The sequence below is a fragment of the Mesoplodon densirostris genome, chromosome 16, assembly GCF_025265405.1.
Source record: "Mesoplodon densirostris isolate mMesDen1 chromosome 16, mMesDen1 primary haplotype, whole genome shotgun sequence".
Lineage (NCBI taxonomy): Eukaryota > Metazoa > Chordata > Mammalia > Artiodactyla > Ziphiidae > Mesoplodon > Mesoplodon densirostris.
The window spans coordinates 26,629,034-26,656,272 of NC_082676.1; the positions used below are offsets into that span (position 1 = coordinate 26,629,034).

The 27,239-nt window shown below is 58.9% G+C and overlaps 1 protein-coding gene across 1 annotated transcript in view; it reads left to right on the plus strand.

The window, feature by feature from the left end:
- Positions 1 to 1,637: 1,637 nt before the first annotated feature.
- NOL4L (nucleolar protein 4 like) overlaps positions 1,638 to 27,239 on the plus strand; it is a 130,786-nt gene continuing 105,184 nt past the window's right edge. Inside the window, exon 1 of the mRNA XM_060120280.1 lies at positions 1,638 to 1,973. Coding sequence (XP_059976263.1) covers positions 1,653 to 1,973 — 321 coding nt within the window. The 5' untranslated portion in view covers positions 1,638 to 1,652. The remainder of the gene's footprint in view (positions 1,974 to 27,239) is intronic.

Sequence of the window (27,239 nt, forward strand, 5' to 3'; positions counted from 1 at the left end):
AGCCAGAACCCTCCTCTCCTTCCCGCGTGACCTTGACCAGGTCAGGCCACCTCTCCAAGCCCCAGGCCTTCATCTGTAAAATGGGCCAGTCTCCTTTGCCGCTCAGAGTTGCCAGGACCTGGCACTCTGTAGGTACCAGGGTGGGGGACCTTGGGATGAGGGTAGCCAGGAGTTCCTGGGCAAAAAATGGTCCTGCACTGGGCAAAATCTGGGACTCAGGCGTGGGTGGTGACTTGCTTGCAGGAGTGGCCTGGGGACATTGAGGGTGGAAGAGAAGCAGCAGGAGGAGAAGCTCAGCAATTTCTCAAACCTGTTAAGCAAAGGAGGGCAGATATCCCGGGGAACTGGCCTGTGTCTTTATTTATGTTAGTAATCTCATTAAGGGGAAGGGGACTGGCTCTACCCAAGGTCAGTCCTGCCCGGGGAGGAGCGGGATGGCATATCCACTTGAGTTTACTCAGCCAGTGATTCTAGGCCAAGGTGCACCCAGGAAGGCAGGGTGTCTCGGGATGAATTTGTGGGTGTGTTGAGCGTTGCTCCAAGCCTTGGTGGGGCTGGCCTGAGTGAGGCCACCGGTCAATGTTGACGACTTCTCTGGGGCCTGGCGCTGTCCCAGACCAGTGGCGTTAGCAGAACCAAGACAGGCCAAACTTCGGGGAATTCAGGTGAGGTGAGAGGGGAGGAAGTTTGGGGGCCTCCGAAGGGCGGCGGTTTGGGGTTCCCCGGGGGAACACTGCTCTTCTGGCGCCGGGCTCGCACCGGAGAGGTCAGGCCAGTCTCCGAGAGGAAGGGAAGGGGCCCTGCCCTGTACCACCAGCGCCAGGCTAAAATCGGGCGGGGCCGCCCGGGGAGGCCGGGACGCCTGCGGCCGGGCGGGGTCTGCGCCCTACTCCCTGCGAGGCCGCCGGGTCCGGGCTGAGAGCGGCCTGCGAGGCTCGGGGCCAGGCCCGGCCAGAGGGAACTCGGTCCCTGGGCTGGGAACTGCGCGCCTGCGGCTCTTGCCCTACCGGCGGCTGCGGGCGCGGCGGCCCCCGCGCCCCCAGGGGCCTGGCCAGGGCGGGGGCTGGGCCCCGCGGGCGGGCGCGGGAAGGGGGGCGGCGGCGAAGGCTGCGACGCTCTAACAGGTGGGATCCCGCGGCGTGGTGGAGGCGGGCGCGGGAGGAGGAGGAGGAGGAGGAAGAGCAGCGGCAGCGGGAGCCTGAGCAGGAGCAGGATGAGCCGCGCGAGCTGACAGCCGCCGCCGCCGCCGCCCGCGCCCAGGCTCGGTCTCGCTCTCCGCGCCCGGGGCCGCTCCCCGCCTCCCGCCTCCCCCGGCCGCCCGCGGGGCGTCCCGCCCCCTCTGCACCTCCGGGCCCGGAGCTGCCTCCATCGCTCCTGCATCCCGGCCGGGGGGGAGGAGGAGGCGGAGCAGGAGGCGAGCCGGAGCCGCCGCCGCCAACGCCGCCGCCGCCGCCGCCGCCCGAGCAGGACAGAGCGCGCCGCAGCCCCGCGCGTCCGGCCGCCGCCCGTGCCCATCAAGCAGCCGCGCCGGAGCTACACCGCGGGACAGCCCGGGCCGCGGCGCACCCCGGCTCGGCCCAGCCCAGCCCAGTCCCGGCACCGGGCGGCCCGGCGGCCGGCCCGCCCCCGAGGGCGCCGGGCGCGCCGGGAGGATGCCGAAACCGACGCTGCTGCTGCGCGGGGGCTGGGAGCGCGAGCGCAGCCCCGGGGACTCGGAGCTGGGCCGCCAGTTCCGGGACTGGTGCCTGCGCACCTACGGCGACTCGGCCAAAACCAAGACGGTGACACGCAGCAAATACCAGCGGATCGCCGAGGTCCTGCAGGGCGGCGGCGGGACCGGCGCGGGCAGCGGCCCGGCAGCCGGCGAGAAAGGCAAGTTCCAGTTCTGGGTGCGCTCCAAGGGCTTCCGCCTGGGCAGCGGCCGGGAACCCAAGATGGGCCAAGTGGTGTATGTGCCGGTCAAGACGGGCTCGGTGAGTGCGCGCGCGGCGGCCGCGGGCCGGTCCCGCCGCGGGGCTCGGGGCGGGCGGGGGCGGGGTGGGGGTGTGGATGTGTGTCCGAACGTGTGTCCCTGAGGTTGTCCCTGGGTCTGGCCCGACCGAGGCGCACGCGTCCCTGCTCACCCGCCAGACCCAGCCAGCCCGGGCAGCGCTCCGGGTTCGGGGCGTCCCTGCCCCCCTCTGCGCTGCTGCCCGGGCCGTGCCGGGCGGGCTGTCCCGGGCTGCTCACCCCAGCATGTTCCGTTCTCCCGTCCCCTCCCCCCGCCAGCAGGCGGCTGCTCAGAAGCCCGAGCCTCCCCCCGCCCGCCCCGGGGCTGCCTGTCCCGGGCGCCTCGCGCTCCCGCCCCCGGGCCGGCTGGGCGGTGTGGTGTGTGTGTGTCTGTGTGTGTGTGTGCGTGCGTGCGTGTGTATGTGTGTGTGGAGGGTGGTGCCGCGAGGGCGGGGGGGCAGGGGCAGCCACGGGACGGGGAGTCAGCTCGGCTTCCCAGCGCCAGGGGAGGGGGCCCGCCCGGGCACTGTCTACCCGACCCCACCCGGGGCTGGCCCGGGGAGGGGCAGCCCGAGCCGCAGCCTGGCGCAGGAGCAGCCTCCCGCGGGTGGGTGGGGCGCCCCCTCCGCCCCCCGGGCCTCTCGCTCCCCCCTCCCTGGGACGGGGGCGGCCTGACCTATCCATCCCTCCCCTCCCCCGTCCCCGGGGCCGGCCCGGTCCGGGCGGGGTGGCGTGGGGGAGGGGACGGGGAACCGCAGCCGCCGACAGGGAGGAGGCGGGCGGCCGGGCGGGGGCGTCCCCTCCGGCCCGGGGCGCCCTGGAGAGGGCGTGCGGCGTGGGCCCCGCGGCTCCCCCGCCGGGACCTCATTGTTCTGCAGCGGGTGGGGGCTGGGGGGGCGGCTGCTCCCGGGGTGCTGCTGAGCTTTGAACTTTCCGTCGCGGAGACCCTCCATTAGTGCGTTCAGCCCCTGGCCCGGCCGGGCCAGGCCAGCCTCCCTCCCTGCCCCCTTCGCTCCCTCCCCGGCCTCGCCCGGCCCGAGCGAGCGAGCGGGGCCGCCCCGCGCCGGCCTCCCTCCCTCCCTCGCTCCCCCGCTCCCCGCTCCGTGCTCCTCCCCCGTCCGGCCCGCCCGCCCCGCGCTCAGCCCAGTCCCCGGCCGGAGCGGGCTCTTCACACACAATTGATTCGGTCGTTACGAAAAGTGCACTTGTCCCCTCCCCCTCCCCCCCCGGCAGCCGCCCGGGCCCGGCCCGCGGGGTGAGGGGGCCGCGAGAGAGGGAGGCGGGAGACGGGGAGCGGATCCGGAGGCGCCTCCCCCCTCGCCCAGGGGACGGGGCTGCAGGCCGCGGGGAGTGGGGAGCCGTGAGCGCAGAGGGCGGGCGGCCCATCTGCGAGGAGCGCTGATAACCGCGCCGCTGCCGCTGCGGCCGCCAGCGGCCCATCTGCGCCGCTGCCGCCTCCGGCCGGACACAGAGCAGGGGGCCGGGCCGAGGGGCGCGCTGGGACCGCATTCCCCGGGGGAAGCCTGGGGTAGTGTCCCACCCTGAGCGAGTCGGGGACCTTCCAGCCTAAATCAGTGCTCTCCGCCAAACGCGGGGAGTCTGGGTCATTGTCCCCCCTCTCCCGATCGAGTCAGGGACCCCTCCCCGAGCCCAAATTGGTGGCCACTCTCCCACACGGGGAGTAGGGGTCGTTGCCTCCCCCCAGCCTAGGTCAGTCCTCCCCACTCTGCCAGTTGCTAACCCCCTTCGGTTCTCCTCCATCTTGGGCTAGTGCCCCCAGCCTAAGTGTGGTTTTTCGAGGTCAGTGACCCACCAGATGGTTGGCTGGGTCCACACCCCCTACCCTGGGTCATTGCCCTCAGCCATCCAGGCTTCCCAGGTCAGTTAGTGCCCCTCACCCCCATCCCATCCTGGTTATCCCTCCCCAGGGAGCTGGGAGTCTTGGCCTAACCTCCTTCTTGCCTGAGGCCGGAGCCCCCACTCCACTGGCTCCTGGAGTTGGGAGGGCAGGTGACCCTCAGACAGGGCAGCTAGCTCACCGGTTCTCTGAGCTGGTCGACCTCTCCCCTAGGGAGTGGGCATGATGGGGCCGTCAGTCCCCCTACCCCCTTAGCCAGAGAGCTGTCAAGGCGGAGCAAGTGAACACACACCCACCCAGGCCACATGCAGAAATTGGGTGCTAGGCCTGGGCCCCAGGTCCTGCCAGCCTTCGGATCCTCTGTGAGGCCCACGCCGACCCGCTTTGCCTGGCAACAGGGGCCTTGAAAGACTCCACCCTAGCTCCCAGACCAATAATAAGCCCTCCCAAGGGACCACCTGCTTGGGAGGCAGAGAAAGGGAACCCAGGCCTCCCTGCCCAGGCTGCCAGGGGGACGACAAACACAACAGACGTGCCCTCCTGCAACAGCCCGCCCCTCAAGCTACCCACGCCCACCTGCCTGGCCTGCTGGTCCCCAGGGAGCCCGTTAGTTACCTGCACTCGCCCAGTCAACCGGAGCCAGCCGCAGGAGATGCCCTGAGTCCTGCCACCCCCAGCTCCAAGCACCTTCCTGGGGCTCAGTTATTATTTTTACATTTCCATTTCCCTTTTCACTGATCTAAGAGGAACAAATCCTGCTGGGAATTCTGGGGCAGCCATGGACTCTTCCTGGGAGGAGCTGAATGGGACCTTCTTTGAAAGGTGCAAAGGATATCCCCTACCTTCACTGGCTTTTACACACACACACACACACACACACACACACAGTAAAGTTATCATTGCCTCTGGTGGCAGTTGGGAGATATCCTGTAGTTTTGTCCTGGGTGGGTTTTTGTGAAGGTCATTGGGCCACAAACCTTTGTCTGAGACATTTGTTTGGCATCCACAGGCCTTGTGGGGGCACTGGGGCATTGGAGTGGGTTGGACTCAGAGCCTGCTCCCTGGGCACCCAGCTGCTGGGGGTGGGGGTGGGCATAGCTCAGGATCCGATCAAGAAGCCCATGGAGGCTCCAAGGGAGGGCAGGCAGGCAGGCAGAGCAATTTCGGCCAAGAGGGGGCATGGGAGTTGTGTCATGCAGCCGTAGAACAAGGGCCCCCTGCGCCCCTGCGTGGGCTTAGGTCCCCAGGGTGGCCATGGTATGTCATCTCCCTTCCATGTTGCTCTCTGGCTGCCCCCTGCGTGGGCCCCCTTTCCTCTTCCCACAGCCATATGTGGTGCTGCGGTTGGGGCCCTTCCGAGTCCCGGCCGTGGAGGGTCGATGATCTGACACCACTTGTCCCGTCCCATCTGGCCCTGAGCTTTTCTGGGTGTGTGTGACAAAGGCTTAATCTGTCCGGACGGGCCCAGGGCGGAGAGGAGGGCGCGGGGAATTACACTCTGCGGGGCCTCCTGCAGCTGGGGCCCGCTTGGGGGGCGGGGCGGGGCGGGGGTCGAGCAGAAGCCAGGGCATGGTGTGTGGGGGGGAGGCAAGTTGGTCTTCGGTTTGCAGGTTGTCACAGGAAATAGATGTGGAGGCGGAGGGCTGAGGGGAGGAGGGCGGAGTCCTCCACTGGGCAGCACGGGGCGCTCCTGGGGACAAGATCTTGCTGTGACAAGAGCCAGCCGGGCCTCCTGACTGGGCAAAGCCTGGTTAGGATTTATTATTTCTTGCGTTTGGCCTGTTCCGGCCTCTGTGGCTGCCAAGCCCGGGGTGAGGGGGCGGGTGGGAAGCAAACCCTTTGCCAACGAGACCCTCCGATTCCATTCCAGCCTCAGCCCCAAAGTGGACCAACCCCTTTCCTTTTCCTCTGGTCTCTCGGAACGAGGCTGTCCCGTCGCCTGCAAGGGCCACAGGTTATGTCTGGGGTGGGGCCCCGGACCATCTGTCAACTCCCAGGACCAGAGAGCCCTCAGGCTCCTTGAAGATAGATGTTCTCAGCCCAACTCTACCATCTTCCGGATGGGAAAACTGAGGCCCTGAGAGGGGAAGTTTCCGTTGGTGGGGAGCTGGGCCTGGAACCAAGATCTCTGCGCTCCACTGAGGCTTCTCCGTGGGCCCATCACATGCCAGGAATCCCCCCATTAGAGCCCCGTCCCCCGAGGGGGAAACGCCAGATTGCCAAACTCCGCTCTCAGCACTGGGCTTTTGCGAGCCAGACCCCAGGTGTTCCGCTGGCCAAATTGACTAATGGTGGTCTTTTCCCAGTTTGCAGACAATGTTCATTTAGTGGAGAGCATTTTCACAGTCTTCAGCCTTTCTCCCCAGAGCTTTTGTGTAAACCTTTGGCACCTGCGGCCGCTGGTCTGGGCAGGAAATGGCCTCTGACTTAGCACAACATAATATATGCTGTGACCTTCAGTTGAATACCTCAGTATTTCCTACTTTTCTCTAAATTGTCACCATAGTGACCCTTTCTGAGTCACCTACCGTGTGCCTGTCCCTGTGCGTCAGGTTCTCACAGCGGCCCAGAGGTCCCTGCCATCCTTCAGATGAGTAAACTGAGGCTTAGGGAGGTTTGGAACTTCCCTAAGGCCTCACTGCTAATGGGGCACGCTGAGCTGGGGTGCTGTCTGTGCACCCCTCTCTTCTGACCCTCTCTGGATGTCTTACAGCCTGATCTGCTTCATAGGGCTTTTCATGACAAGCTTTCAGTCCATTACACCCTAATCTGAATTAGTGCGGAAGAATCCCTAGTCAAGATGTCTGTAATCACAGACTGGTGCTTGAGGCAGGATTGGCTCAGTGTATGGTGTCTGGGACTTGCCTGGGGCGCGCAAGGATGGGTATGGGGTGAGGAGAAGGGAGGAGGCCTCTGTTGTCCTGGGTCCTGGGGGCTTTCAGGGAGAAGGTTGGCAATGACACGGGCCCTGTTTGGATTTCTCATGAATGGCAGAAGTGGGCTATTTTGTTAATTAAGCCTCAGTGATATGGGTGAATGTGGTCTTGGGGTCTCTGGGGGCAGGGGGGCTGCAGTTTGGAGCCTGGGTGATTGCTGGTGGATCAGGCTCTGCCTTCCCGGGGCCTCTCCTCCGGATCCTGGGTCACTTTCTGCTGGTGGTGGGGGCAGCATGCCCCACTCGTCCTTGGGCGAGGCTTGGCATGAACATTCTCTCCTTCACTACAGGCTGCCTTCCCATCCCTGAGCGTCTGGGAGTCAGGAGGTCCAATTGGGACCCTAAAAACCCTGCTGGGAGGATGGGAGGTGGGGGGGCCTGTGGCTGGGGCTGCCCAGGGACAAAGGTCAAGGGTCCAACCCAGCCTCAGGTAAACCTGGGCTTCTCCAAGCCAGCTCTTAACTTAGAGGCTGTAGGACCGACTGAGTACCAGGCACATGCACGTGCACTCCTGGGCTAGAGCATGTGTGCGCATGTGGGTGTGCATGCAGGAGTGTGGCTGTGTGGGCCTGAGTGTGCCTGTGCCTGTCCATGTGCAGGCTGGGGATGCTTGTGGGCCTGGGGCAGTGTGTGTGTGTGTGTGTGTACAGGTGGAGGGGGACTGCATGTTTGTGATTGTGAGTGGCTGTGTTGGCAGATGTGCAAGCACCTGGGGTGTGGGCATTGGCAGACCACGAGTGTGACTGCGTGTGCATGCCACATGTTCAGGATCCTATTGAAGAACATCCTGTCCTTTGGCAGTGAGGAGCTGACGGGGTGTCCTTCATGATAACCAAGTCAACCGGAGCTGCTGGCCTGGCCCCTTGCTGCTCCTGGGGTCTCAGCAGCTGCTGAAGCATAGTGTGAGGGAGGGAGTGGACACAAGAGGTGTTGCCATGTCCCTGTCCCCATGATAGTGGCCAAAGCACCTCCTTGTTTCCAGCAGCCTTGCTCCTCTTCCCCCACCACGCCAACTCTCTGCTCCACAAGGGCAACAGGTAAAACTTGTGACCTTTGCCATGGTGGCACTAACCGAGCCCAAAGCTAAGCCCCATGGGGGGCAGGGTGGGAGAGAGGCTTCTGAACTTGAAGTGAGGAGGCCAGGACCGATCCTAACACACCCACTTTCTTGCCATGTGACCTCGGGCAAATAGCTTGCTTGACCTCTCCAAGTCTCAGTTTACTCATCTGGAAAATGGGCTCCAAAGCCCCACTTCCAAGAGGCTTGGCAAACTGGAAAAGGCGCTGTTGTCACTTCAGGAGGTCACTCTGCCAACCTCTGTCAAAGCCAGGCCTGGGCCCTAGGCCCCAAAACAGGAGAAGGAGCCAAAGGCAGCTGGGAGAGGGCCCACCAAGGCAGGTGGCTTGTTAGAACAAGGACTTCTGAGTCCACTTTCTGCCCCTGGCCCACCCTGACATAGAGAAGAGGTGAAGGACTTGGGGTGTGAAGCCACAGGGTCCTGGGTACAAATCCCAGCTCTGCTCTTCCACCCGTTTGGCCTTAGGATTATCAGCTCCATTTTACAGATGAGAAAACTACCTTCCTCCTAAGACTGGTATAAAGATGAATGCATAAATGCATATAGAGCCTTAAGAAGGTAGCAAGTCTTACAAAATGTTAGTTGCTATGTGATCTCACTGAGCCTCAGTTTCCTCATCTGGGTTATGGGCTGGAGATGAAATGTCCTGGATATTAAGTGGGATCATGGAAATAAAGCCCCCAGCCAAATCCCTGGCATGTAGTTGGTGGGAAGCAACTATTGGTTCTCTAGAGATTGTGTCTGGGTTATTTCTGTGTCTCCAGTGCCACTGGGGGCCTGGTTAATGTTGTACTGAATTACACAGAACACCAGCGAAGTCTTGGTGAGGGCCATAGGTGTGGCATGAGCCCCCAGGGCTGGGAACTTGAAGGCTCAGGGTCCCTCTCTGCCCCAGCTGGCTCCTGCCCTGCTCTGAGCCTCAGTTTCCCTAGTCATTGCACAGTGAAGCCTCCTGTGGCCCCTCCTGCCTTTAAATCCCTTCCTGGTGCTGGGATTGCCCAATCCCAGAGCTCAAGGAGGGGTGCTGGAGAGGTGAGAATGGGGGCTTTACCCAGGCCTGGAGGCACTCGCCAGGTGGGAAGGTAGAAGGGTGAGCTGCCCAGAGGCTTTTCACCACCCGACGCCCCCCCCACACCCCTGCCCCAGTCGCTGGCCAGGAGCCTGAGCTCCGGGCTCTGGGCTCTTCCAGAGAACACAGTGAGGCTGGTGTAATGACTGCCCCCCTGGGACAGGGGTCTGAGCATATCTCTCATGTTCTCAAGCCCCTGCCATGTGCCAGACACTCTATTTCATTTAATCTTCCCTGGATTCTGTGAGGTAGATGAGAACTTGGCATCAGAGAGGCCAGGGAACCTCCCCGAGCACCACAATGAGCAAGTGGCAGGGCCTGGGTTCCGTGGCTCTTTGACCCTCTCAGTTCTGGGGCACGGAGGTAGGGGCCCACAGGTGCCTTGGCTCTCCCCACCTCCCCACCCCAGGCTCACGGTGGCCCCTCATCTGAGGACACCCTACAAAAGCTTCCCAGAGCTCGAGGTAGCCCTCTTACCTGTCCGGACCCAGCCTGGTGGGAGACACATGCCACCCTTCCCCGTCACCCACACCTTCACCCTCTCACCTCAACTGCAGCTACAGGCCCAGCCTGGCCTGGGCAGGCTGCAGGGGGCGGGGAGAGAGAGCAGTTGTCCTCTCCCCACAAGGTCAACGACTCCTGCAGCATCCAGTCTTCCCGGCCACCCTGGTACTCCAGGTTTCTCAGCCTCAGATGGAGGGGCTAAGGCCAAATGCGAAGGAGGGAGCTCCAGGTCCCACAGAGCACGAGGGCTGAGGGTGAGCCCATCCGGTTCCAAAGCCGGGGGTCATTCATTCATTCATTCATTCGCTTACTCACTCACTTATTTGCTCCTTTCACCACCCTCCGCATCACAGTGGCTCCATCCTTCTCTGGCTCAGGCTACACCTGGGCATCATTCTGGACTCTTTTCACTTACCACCCCTCCCTCCCCACCCAACCATTTTCAAATTCTGTTGGTTCTACCTTCAAAATACAGCTCACATTTTACCTTCTCACCACCTCCACTGCCTCCAGCCTTGTCCAAGCCTGGAGATGCATCAGCCTCCCCACTGGGCTCCCTGTGTCCACACTGCCCCCGTGTAATCCCCTGTGGCTCACACAACCAGCAAATCAGCAAAAGCAAAAAGCAAATCAGATTCTCTCCCTCCCCTGCTCAGAACCCTCTAAGATTCCTGTCTCACTCAAAGCAAGAGCCAGAGTCTTTCCTGAAACCTACAGGCCCTGCATGATCTGGCCCAGCTGCCTGCTGCCCTCACCACCCTCCACCCTCCCCTTGTTCATTCAGTGTCAGCCACACTGGCCTCCTTGCTATTCTAAAAACTACCAAACACGATCCTGCCCCAGGGCCCTTGCACTGACTGTTTCCCCAGCCTGGAACACTCTTCCCCCCAGATCTCTACATGGCTGTTCCCCTCCTCTTTCAGATCTTTGCTCAAGTGTCACCTCCTCAGAGAAGCCCTCCCTGATCACCCAGCCAGGACCACCTTAGGTTCCTTGGACCCTCTCTCTTTCTATTTAATTTTCTCTATAGCCCTTACCACCCTCTGACATTGTGTATGTATTTTACTAGTTTATATATTTAGTATCTTTCTCCCCACAAGGCTATGATCTCTGCCAGGGTAGACCAGCCTGCTTGGTTCACTGCTCTATCCTCAGGGCCCAGAATAGCCCCTGCTCCTAAGGGACTCCCCATTGTGGGGGCAGCAAATGCCTTAGAGCAGGAGTCTGAGAGTCCTCCATGCCTTCTGCACTCAGAGGGCCTCAGGAGCCCCAAGGCCCAGACCCATCCTCCTGCCTGAGGGCGTCCAAGGAGTCCTCAGGGAGGCGACATTTGAGCTGGACCTTGAGGGCCAAAACAAATTGTTCAGCAAGAACAGAACACGGGGAAATCTCACTCCAGGGGGTGGGAATGTGAGCAAGGGCTAGGGGTGGGACAGGTTTTGGGGGGTCAGTGCAGGCTGTGTATGATGGTGACCGGGGCCACCTTCCTGGAGAAGCGGGTTCTACAGAGCATTTCAGATGCGGTGTGGGGGTGGGTGAATGGTCAGATCAGCTTGAGAACCACTTGGGGATCCTGAGTGGGATGAGCTGGTGAAATCACTTGGGGCCAAATGGAAGAGAAGGATCTGGAAAGCCACTCAGAGGAGCTGGTGCGTCAGAATCAAGGAGAGCTGGGAGTTCGCAGGAGGGTTTTTAAGTAGAGGGGAGAGAAGGTTAGATTCATGTTTTAGAAGGAGTCTCGGAATGCGAGATGTGGCAAGAGGAAGACGTGTTACAGAGAAGGAAAAACAGGAGGCTGGGAAATAGGCACGGAGAGAGAAGCCCGGCCTGGGGCGAAGAGGAGGGGCTGGTTCCTTGGTAGGACAAGAGGTTGAGTGTCCGGGGCTGGATGACATGGGGAGGGGAGAGGGGGGGCAAGGGAAGCTGGATGGTTGATAGTCACAGTTGACCCAGTATTCTTGGGTGGAAAGGGAGGCGTTTAGGAAACCAGGAACGCAGGCAAACACACACATCTGGGGTGATGGCCCAGGGGCAGGGTCCAGTGGGCGGAACCCAAGAGCTGTCCCCAAGGCTGGTAGCATGTGGCAGTGAGAGGCCATGGAGGAGACCTGGTGACTCAGGTCTCAGTGAGGCCAGCTCGGGAGTCATCATGTTCACGGGGCCCCCTTCCCAGCTTGGAACCCTCCCCGCCCCGGCTGGGACCTGATGCAGGCTCCTGGGAGGCCTGTGCTTGGTGGATGACTCATCGTTTTCTCGGCATCCCCAGGCTGAGGAAATGTTCAAGGAGACATGGGGCCCTTCCTTTGGCAGGCCAGGCCCTGACTGGATGCTGGCGGGTCGAGAAAAACACACTCGGCCTCAGGCCTTGTCTGAGAGCATCCTGAGTGCGTGTCTCCAAGAGCCCCTGGCTTCCACAATCGCACACATCCTCAACTGCCCTGGGAGGCCGTTATGACCCCATTCTACAGGTCAGTGAACCAAGCAAGGCACAGCCTCTGCTGGGCACCCAGTTAAGTCACCACTTGGTACTTCAGTTTCTTCATCTGAAAAATGGGTCTGATGATTGTCCCTCCCCTATAGGGTTGTTGGGAAAAACTGAAAGAGGGAATCATGTGATGCTCAAGTAGTGGGATTGTCATTTTCATGAGGATGTGGAGAGGGGTCCGTGCAGGCTACAGCAGCTCTCTACTGGGCAGAGCAGCCATAGCGAAGGCCAGAGGGTAACATAGCCAACAACAGACCTGCATTTGGATCCCAGCTCTGCCACCAGCTCCTGATTCTGGACAAATGGCTTGCCTGCTCTGATCCCCTGAGCGCTTGTATATAAGCGGGTGATGACCCACACCCTGGGAGGTAGTTGGGAAGATGACATAACACCAAGCCTGACAAACAGGCCACCAAGTAGGGGCTGTGGCTCCATCTTAGGGTCCCTCAGAGGATTCCCCCCACCCCAGTGTGAAGATCCCCAAACCAGACAGCTGTTAACCTCCCAAGGGTGCTTCAAGCCCGAACCAAGAGGGAGAGGGGAGGGGAGGCAGCTCAGAGAGTTCAGGCTAGGAAACTCCCTGGGGATGGGGTCTCTCTGGGAGATCTGGGGGCTGGGACAGGAGCAGAGCGAGGGGCAAAGGGTTTTGCGTTGAATGTAAGGCCCCTATAGGTCAGCAGAGGAGTACGGAGTGTGGAGGTAGGGGCTGGGTCCAGGCTCTGCCATTTATTGCTGTGCAGTCTTGGGCAGGTCACTTCCCCTCTCTGAGCCTCAGTTTCCTCATCAGTAAAATGGGGTGATAATAGCTGTGGCTTCACTTATATCCTCCTTCTATACTATGTTCTATAGTATGTATATACACTATACTGTATACTATATTTTATAATCTAGAAGCATCTGTACAGGGCGTGGCCATAATAAAGCCCTCAATAAAAGGGAGCTATAATTAGGATTATGATTGTGAGCCAATCAATAACCCGCGAATCTGTGACAAGGCCATTCAAGCCATGCTGCTGAGTTGGGCTTTGGAGCTCAGACCGGCCCCACGTTTGCGTTGAGCTGTGACTCACTAGCTGGATGACCTTGAAACAAGTTGCTCTCTGAACCTCAGTTTCCTCCTCTGTAAAATTGGCCCAGAAGTATTCCCCATCTCACAGGGTTGCTGTGGGGAAGTGAAGAGAGACTCCATGTCAAGTGCTCAGCACAGGAAGCGGGAGCTTTTCTGTACTTGCCCCTGTGACGTGGCCAGTGGCAATTAGAGCTAGGGTTTGGGGTCTGGGGCAGGGCCAGTGGATGCTGGAGCAGAGAGGTACAGAAGAGGGAGAGGACAGAGGCAGAAAGGAATGTGCAGGGAACTGGAGGGGAGGACTTCTAGGAGGAGGGCTGGTCAGCTGGGTCAGCCCCGAGGATTAACAACCACCCCCCCCTGCCCCCAGATCTGGATGAGAGAAGGCTTTGATGGAAGCCAGAGGGCAGAGGGAAGGTGCCGAGCCAAAGCAGGTGGGAAGGAGAGACCAGAAGTCTTGCCGGTCCAGCCAGCAGTTGGCTGTCAGGGAATGAGGGCGAGAAGGGCCGTGGGCTTCCCCGAGTCCAGGCTGCCTATGATGGGACTAAGAGTGGGTGTGCTCCCCAGGGTAGAGAACCCTGGGTTCAAATCCTGTCTTACCAACCAGCTGTGCAACTTGGACTCATCTCAACCTCTCTGAGCCTCCATTTCCACATCTGTAAAATGGGGATAGTGATATCAACTACCTTTTCGGGTTGTTGTGGTGATCATTTGAGATACATTCTCAGTCAGTGCCTGCTGCTGAGCAGAAGCAATGATAGTCATGGCACAGCTAGTAGTGGTTGAGTGCTTGCGAAACGCCGGGCGCTCTGCTAAACACAGGCACATGCCTCCGTGTGCTTGTCCAAACACGGCTACCATTATGATCCTCATCTTTTTTTTAAAAAAATAATTAATTAATTAATTTTTGGCTGGGTTGGGTCTTCGTTGCTGTGCACGGGCTTTCTCTAGTTACGGTGAGAGGAGGGCTACTCTTTGTTGTGGTGCGCAGGCTTCTCACTGAGGTGGCTTCTCTTATTGCGGAGCACGGGCTGTAGGCGCACGGGCTTCAGTAGTTGTGGCTTGCCGGCTCTAGTAGCTGTGGCTTGCGGGCTCTAGAGCGCAGACTCAGTAGTAGTGGCGCACGGGCTTCGTTGCTCCGTGGCATGTGGGATCTTCCCGGACCAGGAATCGAACCACTGTCCCCTGCATTGGCAGGTGGATTCTTTTTTTTTTTATATATAAATTTATTTTATTTTAATTTATTTATTATTTTTGCCTGTGTTGGGTCTTCGTTGCTGTGCGTGGGCTTTCTCTAGTTGCGGCGAGCCGGGGCTACTCTTCATTGTGGTGTGCAGGCTTCTCATTGCGGTGGCTTCTCTTGTTGCACAGCATGGGCTCTAGAGCACGTGGGCTTCAGTAGATGCGACACATGAGCTCAGTAGTTGTGGCTCCTGGGCTCTAGAACGCAGGCTCGGTAGTTGTGGCACACGGACTTAGTTGCTCTGTGGCATGTGGGATCTTCCCGGATCAGGGCTCGAACCCGTGTCCCCTGCATTGGCAGGCGAATTCTTAACCACTGCGCCACCAGGGAAGCCCCTGGCAGGCGGGTTTTTAACCACTGCGCCACCAGGGAAGTCCCACGATCCTCATCTTGCTGATGAGGATGTTGAGGCTCAGAGAGGTTAAGTAACATGCCTGAGGCCACACAGCTGGTAAGAAGCAGAGCAGGGACTTGAGCCCATGCGGTGGAGAAGTGTTGTGTCCTTTACTCCCTAAATCACCCATCCTCTTTGACAGTAAGATGAGGATCATGGGGTCCCCTGTGGTATTACACGGGCTTGGACAGTGGCTCTTCCCAGGATGGGGAGGCAGGTGTGAGTCTTTCTGGCAGAGTGTGCCGACTCTGGAACACACTGCTTAGGCACAAATGGGATCTACTGGTAGAGTTGACCCTCGGGGGTCACCGAGGGATTCTGTGGTTTGGGGAGGGCCAGGTTGCGGCATGGAACCCCACGGCCAGCCAGCCAGACAGCCGTAGCCGGCCAGCGTGCTGCACCCAGCTCAGGCTGGGGCGCTTTGTGCCCACCAGCATGACACAAGGCGTGGCTCAACGACCAGGTCACAGGCAGCTGCCAGCAGCCCCGAGAGGGTATGGGTGGCCAGTGTCTGGCCTGGGCGGCACCCACGGAAGCTGGGGCGGAACTCGGGAGGGCTCTTGCGAGGAGGTAAGCCATGAAACAGCAGAGGAGGGGATAGGGCCTCCCAGGATGAGGAAGGGGCGCTGTGGACAAAGGAGCACAAGAGAAGTTTGTTTTTAAGGTAATGCACACACCTGACTTAATGCAACAACCACCAAACAGCAGCCTCCAAACAGCGAGAAGTGCCCAACCCACCCCTCCACCTAGTTCCCCTGCCCAGAGGGGTCCAGTCCCTTATGTGTCTTCCCTGATATACTTGGCTCTGGAGCTGGCCTATCTGGATTTGAATCCTGAACCCGCCATATACTTGCTGTGTGACTTGGGCAAGTTACTCCACCTCTCTGTGCCTCAGTTTCTACATCTAAAAAGTGGAGATGATAGGAACTGCTTCTCTGGCCTGTTGTGAGGACCAGGGTTCCTAAAGCCTAGCAGAGGGCAGGGCCCATGGCTGAGTGCTCCGGGAGCACGGGCTGTCTCTGCTGCTGTTTATGTTACTATTACCGCTGTGATTACTGTTGTGCAAGTGTAGTTATGCACACTGGGTGTGCAGTTTTTTGTTTTTTTTTTTTTTTTTTTGCGGTACACGGGCCTCTCACTGTTGTGGCCTCTCCCATTGCGGAGCACAGGCTCCGGACAAGCAGGCTCAGTGGCCATGGCTCACGGGCCCAGCCACTCCGCGGCATGTGGGATCCTCCCGGACCGGGGCACGAACCCGTGTCCCCTGCATCAGCAGGCGGACTCTCAACCACTGTGCTACCAGGGAAGCCCTGGGTGTGCAGTTTAAATGCCCAGCTCCCCTGGCAGGTCCTGAAGGTCAGTTTTCATCACTTCTGCCCATTTAGGAAGAGGCAGAGGTGAGAGGTCATCCCAGAGGTCATCCCAGTGGTCCCGCATATTGAGACAGGCCTCTGTTGTGGAGGGACTTTATGTCATTGGCTGGACCCCCCGAACCATCCACCGACCCATGCAGGGCTTGTGGTTTGGGGACTCCATCTCCTGCCCCTGTGCTGGGGACATGAGGTGGCGGCGGGGACAGGAAGGATGAAGGGGCTGTGGAGAGAGCCCTGGGCCAGGCTCCAGAAGATGGGGATTCTGCCACTTCTCACCCCTAAGGTTCTTGAAAAAGTTCCCAGCTCCAAGCCTTGGTTTCCTTATCAGGAAGGTGGTACCGGGCTGCGGTGAGGAGCCAGGGCAATGCCTCAGATGTGATGGACCATTGGGCTGTTGATAAGAACCTTCAGGTTTCTGCCCGCAGGGGATTTACAAGTGAGTTGATGGTGTCATTGATAAGATCCCAATTTGGGAGGTATTAAAGTGCTGCTTAGTAGCTGAGTGACCTTGGGGAAGTTAATTAACTCTCTGGGCCTCAGTTTCCTCCTCTGTAAAATGGGCATAGCAATAGAACCTGCTCTGTGGGGTTGTTGGTAAGAAACGGAGGCAGGGGTCTGGCTCACAGTAAGACTCTGTGATTGGCAGAGCCTTGCAGTTATTTTAAGGAACTCAGACAAAGGTGAGAAACCACTAGCAAACAATACAGGGCTGCAGGCAATCCATTCATTCACCTATTCATTCAGCAAACTTTGTTTGGCACCTGCTGTGTACCAGGTCCTGTTCATTCATTCCACAAAGATTTACTGAGCACCTACTATGTACTGGGAGTGGCGAATAGGACAGACTTGCTCTCTGCAGGTCCCAGGGACCCCCTGCTAGCACCTGGTGCATGGTATGCACTCAGAAAATATTTGTTAAATGAATGCCTCTAACCTTTTCATTCTCCTCTCTGTGCCTCAGTTTCCTCCTCTGCAAAATGGAGGACCAGGGCTGTTATGGGGCCTACATGACGGCTGGCTTGCTGGCCAGGATCCCATCAAGGGCTGTCTGACCCACCCAACAAGTAGGCTTCTCCAGTCCTAGGGCTGAGAGAGACAGAGGAAGGCTGGCAGGGTCAGCAGGTGGTCAGGGAAGGCCCCAAGCCCCACGTGGAGGCGTCTGGACTTGTCCTGGCCATGCTGGGAAGCCTAGGTGGGGCAGGGACACAGCTGTGGGAAGAGGGGAAGAGAAGCTGGCCTGAAGGGAGGTCTGGGGCTGAGGAGATGTGGCTGGGTGGTCCCTTAATGGGGCTCCAGAATGCCAGCTCTCAGGCGGTGGGAGTGACTGAGTATTACAGAGCAGGGGAACACGGGGAGGGAGGCTTTTAGGGAACCGAGTCTGGTCCAATGTGAGCAGAGACTGGAGTCTGAGGCCCAGGGAAGCTCTGGGTTCTAGGGCACAACAGCCCAAATGGGAGCAGAAGCTACAGAAATGAGGTGGAGGGGGCTGGTGGGGGCTGGAGGAATGGATCCAACAGTCTCCTTGTATTAGCTGCTTTGTTCTCCATAAAAGCCTCTTCATCATTCATTTATCCATTCACTCATTTACTCATTGACAACTTGGAGAGACCCTCCTGGGGTGCAGTGGTGAGCCTCACAGATGTGGCTCTTGCCCTGGCAGAGCTCAGGATGCATCGTGGGAGACAGATGCTACAGGACATGGTGATAGTGGTGGTTGTGATGATGATGAGGATGATGGTGATGGCGGCGGTGGTGGTGGTTGGTAGTGATGGTGGTGGGAGCGGTGGTGAGGATGGTTGTGGTGATGGTGATGCTGGTGACGATGCTGGTGGTGATAACGGTGATAGTGATGGTGAGGTTGGTGGTGTGTCAGCTACCATTTATTGAGTGCTCACTGGATGCTGGGCTGCTCTAAATGCTTCCTGTGTGTTTGCGCTCTGGGCTCCTGCAACCACCCCGTGAGGCACTGAGATCTTACTCAACTTGCCTGAGGCCCCCCGTGAACCAAGGGCAGCACCGGATGTGAACCCAGGCAGGCAGGCTGGCTGACCAGCAGCTGCTCCTAGCCATGGCCACTTGCCACTTCCAGCAGGCAGCTCCCCCGTCACTGTGATCACTGTCAGGTCCCTTTCTTGCCTCCTGAACCCAGCACCTAGCGTGGGGCCCAGTGCTGGGGAGAGTGCATGAGTCGGACTTGCCTGAACAAGGTTGGAGGTCAGGCTTTGCCCCAGCAAGCTTGGGCAAATGATGCCCTGGCTCCTCTGCCCTCAGCACCTCATTTGTGAAAGGGAAGAACCCAGGGAGGCCACCAGAAGGTCAAGGAACCCCGACCCTCACTGGAGCAGTTGATGTTTCCAGGGGGAGACCCCATTCCCTAATCAGGAGGCAAGAGAGGAAGGCTCAGTTCGGAGTCTGCCTTCAGCTGTGGGATGGGGAGGGGCACGCGGGGAGCCAGGGGCCCCTGGATGGATGAACACTCTGTACACACCCACCCACTTGTTGCTTCCCCTATGCAGGCCCCAGGGGAGGGGCTGTTCTTCTCTCACCCACTGCTGACTCCCCTGCCTCTGGGACCCAGGCTCCTACATCCCCAGCTCTAGCAAACCCGAGTAGTCCCACAACAGTGAAGAGAGGGGACAGAAGTGGGTGCTGGGAGCAGAAGGCCTGGACACAGATGCTGCCTCTGCGCTCGCTGTGTAGCCTAGGGCCCACCACTGCCCCTCTCTGGGCCTCAGTTTTATCCATTTGTTCAAATATATACAGAGCAGGTGCTCTGTGCCAGGCACTGTGCCAGGCTCTGGAGACACAAATGAAAAACTCTGCCCTCGGAGAGCTGACATTCTAGTGGAGACTGACACTACGTAATAAACAAGGAAAGCTCCCAGCTTGTCACGTGCTGGCAAATGCTTTGGAGAAAAATCAAGCAGAGTGGGGCGAATCGGAGGTGCTGGAGTGGGAGATAATGGAATTTTAATCAGAGAGGGCCTCGCTGGGAAGGTGACATTTTGAGCAAAGCCCTGAAGGAGGTGCAGGAGCAAGTTAGGCAGGTATCTGATGGAAAAGCATTCCAGGTAGAGGGAACAGTAAGTGCAAAGGCCCTGAGGCAGGAGTATGTCTGGAGGATTTGAGGAAGAGTGAGGAGGCCAGTGTCCATAGCTCCCCGCACCCCCTGTATTTGGCAATCAAAAGACCACATTTTACCTCTCAGGACCTTAGGCCCCAGAACACAATTATTTCTGAGCCCCCACAGCCCATCCTGGGGAGCACTGGTGATGCCAGCCTCCTGGATGGGGCTGGGGCAGGGGCCTTGCTGCCTGTTTCTTCAACCCAAAGGGTGAATTTTAAGGCCTGTGAGGGCTTAGAAAAGAGAACACTATGCTCCTCGTCACTCCACATGACTGACAATCAGACAGCCCTGGGTTCAAATCCTGGGTCCACTGCTTTGCGGCTATGTGACCTTAGGCAAATCCTTCTCTGCGCCTCAGTGTCTTCATCTGCAGAATGAGACTACAGTGTCTGTCTGTCAGGGTTGATGGGATGGGACTTGCAGGAAACACACCTGGAAGCACGTGTATAAGTGCCCAGCCTTGGGCCTTCCTGGAGGAGGTGCTCAGTATACGTTTAAAGCCAGAACCTAACATTTATATGACTTCAAACTGTTCTCACAGCTGTTGGGAATTTGTCGTATTACTTTAGTCTTCTAAGAACTCCATGAGGAAAAGGGGGCAGGAAATAATAGCCCCGACTTAGAGAGGGGTAGACTGGAGCCTGAAGAGGGTGACTTGCCCAAGGTCACAGTGAGGCAGGGTTGATGGAGGGCTAAGACATGGGTCTCCTGGCTCAGGGAAGCCTGGGAGCCAAGGGAGTGGAGATTGTGCAGAGCCCGCCCATCCCGCCCCCCACCACACCACGAGCGTGTGTGTGTGTGTGTTTGTGCGTGCACGCGCGCATGCACACACATCACCCACACCAAGCAACAATAGCGACTTTCAGATTTGTGGTCCCCGAGCAGGTTTTGTAAGGCATGGCTTGGTGGGTCGGGAGGTCTGTTGTAAGGATGTTGAAAGGCCCAGAGCGTGGGGAAGCTCAGACCACAGGCGGGCGGAGTCGGGCAGGTCCTTGAGAAGAGGAAGAGGTCTGGGCTCATGTGATTGTCCACTCGGCCTGTCTGTCCATCCGGTGTCTGGCCTTCCTGGGCAGGGCCGGCTGGGTCTCCAGGTTGGCCTCTGAGCAGCCTGGCCCCCAGTGCTTTGTTGTCCAGATGCCCGACCTGATCAGCCTCTGAGCCTCAGGACAGCCTGGGGAGGGAGGAACGGGGGGTGGGGGGTGCATTACGAATGAGGAAGCCAAGCTTCAGGGAGGGGTGTGCCCAGCTGGTGGGGGGAGCCGGGGTCTGGACCCAGGTGTGCCTGACCTAGCCCCAGTGCTGGCGCTTCCTGGTCACAGCTCAGGCAGGGACTGGCAGGCAGGCTTTGTGCAGGAGGACCCCTCCCTCCCTTGGCCCACCTTCCTGGCCACAGTCTGGTCTCCGAACCCTCGATGGAGGGCCCTGCAGGCCGGTCGTTCTCGGCTCTTTAGTTGCCGCAGCCTCAACCTTCATCTCGTGGGGCTCAAGGCCGCGGGTTCTAGCCCGCCCTGCATCAGCTCACTGTGGGAACTGGACCCTTTGCAGGGGACGTCAGGGAGCCCATCCTTATTTAGTGCCTTTAAGGCCCCAGACAGCCTTTGCCCAGTGCCCACACAGCTCAGGGGTTCCTAGGCCCTTTTTTTTTTTTTTTAATGTATTTTTTGTTTATTTTTGGCTGCGTTGGGTCTCCATTGCTGTGCGTGGGCTTTCACTAGTTGCAGGGAGCGGGGGCTACTCTTGCGGTGCGTGGGCTTCTCATGGCAGTGGCTTCTCTTGTTGCAGAGCACGGGCTCTAGGCATGCAGGCTCAGTAGTTGTGGCACACGGGCTCAGTAGTTGTGGCTCGCGGGCTCTAGAGCGCAGGCTCAGTAGTTGTGGTGCACAGGCTTAGTTGCTCCGCGGCATGTGGGATCTTCCCAGTCCAGGGCTCGAACCCGTGTCCCCTGTATTGGCAGGCGGATTCTTAACCAGTGCGCCACCAGGGAAGCCCCCTTAGGCCCATTTTCTAGATGAAGAAACTGAGGCACAAAGAGGAAAGGTTATGTCCTAAAACACACAGGCCACGAGAGCAGAGCTGGGACTCCAAAGTCCATGCTTTTTCTATAATGTAGCCTCCTGCCCTCCGTTTCTTCAGTGGCAAAATGGGAGACTGGAACTGGACGACCTCAGTTTAGAGCAGGGTGGAAACAGCACAAGCTCTAGTGTGAGACAGGCTGAATGTGAATCCTGGCCCCTTCACTTCTTAGCGGGGTGCCCTTGGATAAGTCACTTCCTCTCCCCATGCCTCAGTTTTCTCACCTATAAATGGGGCTGAGAGCAGTATCACCCCTTGAGCTGCTGTGAGGTCCAGGGAGCAGCCGTGCCGATTGCCCAGAGAGTGAGGGACGCGCACAGGGGTGGCAGGTTTTGAAATTGCTGAGCTTCCTGTCCACCTCTCCCTGCAGTGCTTCAAAGGATGGCTGGGGCCATGTTAATGCTCGCTTTTGCTCTTCCTGGGGGGTGGCCGGATGACCCAGACTGGATGGGGACTCTGTGTGGATGTGTCCTGCTGACAGCAGACATCCAGGGAGGCTGCTGTGGTGGTGGCGAGTGGCGGGTAGTCCTGGGACATGGATGTGAGGCCAGCTTAGGCTGCGCCGGGCAGCCAAGGATGCCTTTGTGCCCTTTTTTCACCTCTCGTGCAGATTACGAGTACCTTTCCTGCTCCTGCAAGCTCGGCCTTTCCTGGGAGACTTGCTCCAAAGCAGCCACAGAGCAAGCAGAAGCCGCCTAGCTAATGAGCAGGTGGCCGCCAGGGACAGGCTCAGGACCTGGTGGCTGGAATTGGGGCTACAGCTGCCTGAGGCTAGTGTCAGCTCGGCTGGGAGGCCAGGCAATGTCCTGGGCTCCGGGACATCATGGCGTTTAGATCATGGGGTTCAGATCCTGGCTCTGTGGCTTTCTGGCTGGGTGACCTGCGTAAGGTGCTTTGCGTCTCTCGGTGGCAGTTTCCTCCTCTTGAACTTTAGACTGTGTGAGTTTGGGGCCCGGAACCTCAGTGTAGCCAGCGAGTCATGTTACTACTGCCGCTGCCTTGGGCCTGTGCTGGCCCAGGTGGCGAATACAAGGAGTGCAAGCCCAGCCATAACCCTTGGGGACAATGTAGTGCCACCTCAGTGTCACAGGCAGCTGGAGAAGCCCAGCTAGGCCTTAGGCCTTTAGCGAGAGAGAAGCTTAATCTCTCAGAGCCTGAGCCTCTTTTTGTTCCCTTAAGCGATGGAATAATTGAGGTACTGTGTGGTCATGTGCCTAGAACAGGGCCTAACAAAGGTGGAGCTCCTTTCCTCGCTTCCTCCTCCCTCCCACTCCCCTTTCTCCCCCTCCCCATCTCTCCCTCCCCCCACCCCTTCCCTTTCTCCCTCCCCCATCTCTCCCTCCCTCCGAAGGCCTCAGGAACACACAGGAGGGGAGCACCTGCAACTCCTGCGGGAGAATTGGGTTGAAGGTCTGCCTGTCTTGGGGTGGTCAGGAAAAGGCCGCAGAGGAGGGAGGGTCTGAACGGAGGGTCCGAACGGGACTCAGCGGGCCAGGGGGCTGCTGAGCAGCCTGGGGACAGCGCAGTGGGGATTCTGTGTGAGCAGAGGAGTGGAACGCAAATGGATAGACAGTCTGCTCTGGGGCCATGAGGCTGTAAGGCTGGTGGCCCAGGACATAGGCTGCAGCCGGGCACTGTGGCAGGTCGAGACGAGGCAGAGATTCAGGAGACAGATAGGGCCTGACTGTGTGGCCTTGGGTGCCAGGCCAGGTGCATTCTCCCCTCGGGGCGCAGATTCCACGGAGGAGATCTTCCGGGCCTATGGGACATAGGGGTGTTGGTGAACAGAACATTGGAGCACAGGAGAAGGGGTCCCTGGCTTGGCCTGGGGAGTGCTGGGCTGGGAAGCCTTTCTGGAAGAGCGTACCTTAGGGGCCAAGACTCAGCAAGGAGCCGAGTGGAGGGTGGGCATCCCAGGCAGAGGAGACAGCTTTGCAGAGGCACAAAGCACACTTCAAAGCTGGGGTGAGTAGGGCCACATCACAGAGATCTCAAATGCCCGGCGAACGAGCCTGGGTTTTATCCAGGCACAGGGGAGACAAGGAAGGTTTGAGGGAGGCAGCCTTGAGATCTGATTTTCAAAGTCAAAGTGCAGCCCCATTAGTCAGGGAGGTTTAGATAGTGGTTGTTCAAACTGGAAACCTGACAGGGGTGGAAGTCAGCCTGGCCTCTTACCTTCCGGGGTGTCCGACCTGGGCAAACCCATCCCTTCGGGAACCTCAGCTTCTGCGTGTGTCCGAGGGGTCTGTAGACCTCCTGCCTCCCTGAGTGCTTGGGATGGGCGTGAAATCATCCTTATGATACGCCTGGGGCCGGGCACCCTGAGGCATCTCAGCAAAAAGTTCCCTGTGCTCTTTCATCGAGCACTCACTATGTGCTATAGGTATTTTATAGAGGTTATGTATCATTGCATTGTCAAAACTGCCCTTTTAGGCAGCCCCTCCCCATTCATCGAGGAGGAAACTGAGGCACAGAGAAGAGAAATGATCTGCCCAACGGGCAGAGCTGGAATTGAGCCCAGGCTGGTCTGGCCCCAGAGTCCTTGCTCTTAGCTACTCCACATCCCTGTCCCCAAGTGGGGCCCTGGCTGGGGCATGGCCCAGTCCCCAGCCGGTTTCCCCAGCGCCCGGTTAATCCCCTGTCAGGGCCCACCAGCACGAGAGCCAATTAGTGCCTGCTGTGCGGGGGCACCACACCTGTCCCCCTGCCCTGGGCCCCCCAGAGGCCCAGCCCTGCCCGGATCTCTTCGGGCACCACCCTCAGCTCTAGAAGCTGATGCTTCCAGTATTGCACCATTTAGAAGAAAGACTGAGAATCATTTTTTTGTCAGAGAAGCTGGGAGAAATAAAGCCAGTGAGAGAAGCATCCCGGCATCAGGATTTTTCCATGCCTTGGCTGGGCCGCCCACAGAGCTCAGTCTCCCCCGCCACAGGCTCTCCTGTCTCTCCCGCATCTGCCTCCCTCTCCCCAACCTGGGGCCCTGGCCCCCCGCGTGGGTACCCCATGATGGGGGCTGCTGGTGGCATTGGCTACAGCTTCTCACCTGCGTGCCGGGTCTGGCTCCAGCGAGAAAGGAGGAGGAAAGAAAGGTCCTTGAGATGGTGACAAAGGTCTGAGTGTGGGCCGCCAGAGCAGCCTGTTTCCAGGCAACTGCTCTACCCCGGGCTCCCCGCGGTGGCAGGCACATCCGTCATGCCGCTGCTCGGCTCAGCGAGGGAGCTTGGGCGGCCCCAGCAGCCCGGGCACGCAGCCCACGGCCCCCAAGCTCCAGCCCTGCTGGGGACATGAGGCCCCTCTGGCAGGGGCTGCAGGAGAAAGTACAGCGTTGTCATGGCTACTGCTGGCCAAGCACCTACTGGGTGCCCAGCCGTAGGCCTGGTGCACACAGGGCAGAGCTCCCACTCATTAGTCTGTCCATCCCACCGTCTATCCATCCATCCCTCTATCCATCCATTCGGGATAGAATGGTGGTGTATTGTGCAGGCTTCGGATGGCTGGGTTGAAACCCTACTTGATGTTTGATCTTGGTCACATTACTCTACTTTGCCAGGCCTCGGTTTTTTCGTCTGTGAAATGGTCACAATAATAGTTCTTACTTCATAGTGTTGTTGTGAGGATTAAATGACTTAATACAGACAATGACCTAGGCACAGTGCCTGGCACATGTTAAATGCTCAATAAAGACGAGTTGTTGTGTCCACTTTTATTATTAATTAATTATTTGTAAAGAGACAATCAGGGGCTTCCCTGGTGGCGCAATCGTTGAGAGTCCGCCTGCCGATGCAGGGGACACGGGTTCGTGCCCTGGTCCGGGAAGATCCTACATGCCACGGAGCGGCTGGGCCCATGAGCCATGACCGCTGAGCCTGCACGTCCGGAGTCTGTGCTCCACAACGGGAGAGGCCACAGCAGTGAGAGGCCCGCGTACCGCAAAAAAAAAAAAAAAAAAAAAAGAGAGAGACAATCAGGTCAGTGGGAAGCATGTGGGCTCTTGCAATCAGATAGGTCTGAGTAGGGTTTGTTTGCCGCACTTCCAACTGTACGACCTTAAACAAGTCATTTTGCCTCTCAGAACCTCAGTTGCCTCTTGGCTAAATTGGGGAGATAATTAATAGCTATCTCCATACCTGTTCTCTTCCGGGCAGGTTCGAAGCCCTATCTCTTATTGGGAGGATCAGTGATGCGTGTGCCCAGGGCCCCACCCTGACGGCACTCAGTACCGAGAGTGGTCATTATTCAACAGACCTGGATTGGCGCCTGCTGGGTGCCTGCGTGGGGGCAGGGAGAGGTGCCAGACCTGCCAGGCTGTGCCCTCGCCAGCCCCCCACCCACCTGATTTCTGGGCTGCTCGGCCCTGCAGGACTGCCCTGCTTCCCGCCCCTCATTCTAATGGCTCCAGCTTCTGCCCTTGGGGCTCCTCAGCCTTCCTTCCACCTCCTTTTTGAAAACAACCTCTGCCAGTGCCCCCAGCCTGGGCCCTGGAGGGAGAGCCGGAGAAGAAGGAGGAGGAGGCGGCAGCGGCCCAGGTGCCAGGGGATCGGGCACGCTGCCGGCCTTTGTCTGGGCTGCCCGGCGGCCGAGGCTCAGTCCCCCGGGGCAGGCCACGTTGCCCGCCGGCTGGCGGCTCAGGGAAGGCTGTGAGGGCGGTGGGCCTGGGCAGGCCTGGGCTGGCAGCGGCCCCCTGGGACAGACCGGCCCACTCAGGCGGGAGGGAGCCCCAAACCTGGGAGGAGAGTGGGATCAGGCTGGTGCTCCCCGTGGCAGCCAGCTTGGGGGTGACTTTGTCCTTCTCGGGCCCACTGCAGAAAGGTCTTTGCACCTCCTATGTGCCAGGAACAGTGGTGGTAGCAGCTGGGCCCTCAGAATAAGACCACACAGTCCAGTGCTGGATCCTGACAGCCTGAGTTCAAATCCCTGTTCTGCTATTTGACAGCCGGCTGGCCCCGGCAAATACCCACACCTTTCTAGGCCTCCAGAATAAACATGACAGTAGTCCTACCTCGAGTTCTTAGAGCGGTCGTTGAAAAAAGCACCCAGCAAGTGTTACTGCACTGTTGTTGACTACGCTCTTGAGAGGAAGGGCTGAACATTTGCTGAACTCCTACTGTGTGTTAGATCCACTGGAGAGATGATCCATTTCAAGAACCATTTACTGAGTACCTCCTCTATGCCAGTATCTGGGCTGGGCATTGGGGCTACACAGATGAAAGACCTGGGAGAAGAGGTGTTGGGGAGAGAAGGATAAGGAAGGAAGGGGAAGTGATGTATGAGGTCCTACTGTGAGCCAGGCTCTTTGCTGAGTGCTGGGAATCCAGAGAGGAGCGGAGTGGGCCCTGCCTTCGTGGCAGGGAAGGGCATGGAAATCTGGAAACTGATGATTATGACCTGGGATCAGTGCTGTGATGTGGGATGCCCTGGGGGCTGCCAACCCAGCCTTGGGAGTCCGGGAAGGCTTCCTGGAGGAGGTGACCCAGAACCTTGGCCTTGTGGTCCACCTTATCAAGTCCCCTCTGTAACAGCCCTGTCATGTTGTGGTCTGGGCTCAGTTTAAACATGTCCAGGGACAGGGGACTCACTACCCAAGGAGGAATATACTTTTTCCATTTACAATCAGCTGACCTTCCCTTGGACCCATTTACAGCTCTCCCGCCGCTCCCCCTCTGGTCTAGGCTGCAGCAGCTTGTGCGTCAGTCTCCTGCTCCCCCTCTCGCCCCTCCGGTCCATTCACCCAGCAGCCAGAACAATCTTCTGAAACATAAATCAGACAACATCACTCCTAGCCTAAACCCTTCAGTGGCTCCCCAGGGGCTCTTAGGACAAAGACCAGACTCCATACCGCAGCCTGAAAGGCCCAGGCAGGCCAGCACAGCTGACCTTCCAGCCTCCCCAGGCTGCGGACAGGGCCATGTCCAGGCCAGATCCTCCACCTGCCCACGCAGCCTCTTGAGGGTGCACGGGTGAAGTTAATGCAGACGGAGCCCCCGATTGTGGCTGTCAGGTACAGGCCAGTGGGGTGGTGACGTGCCCAGCCTGGCAGTGCCATC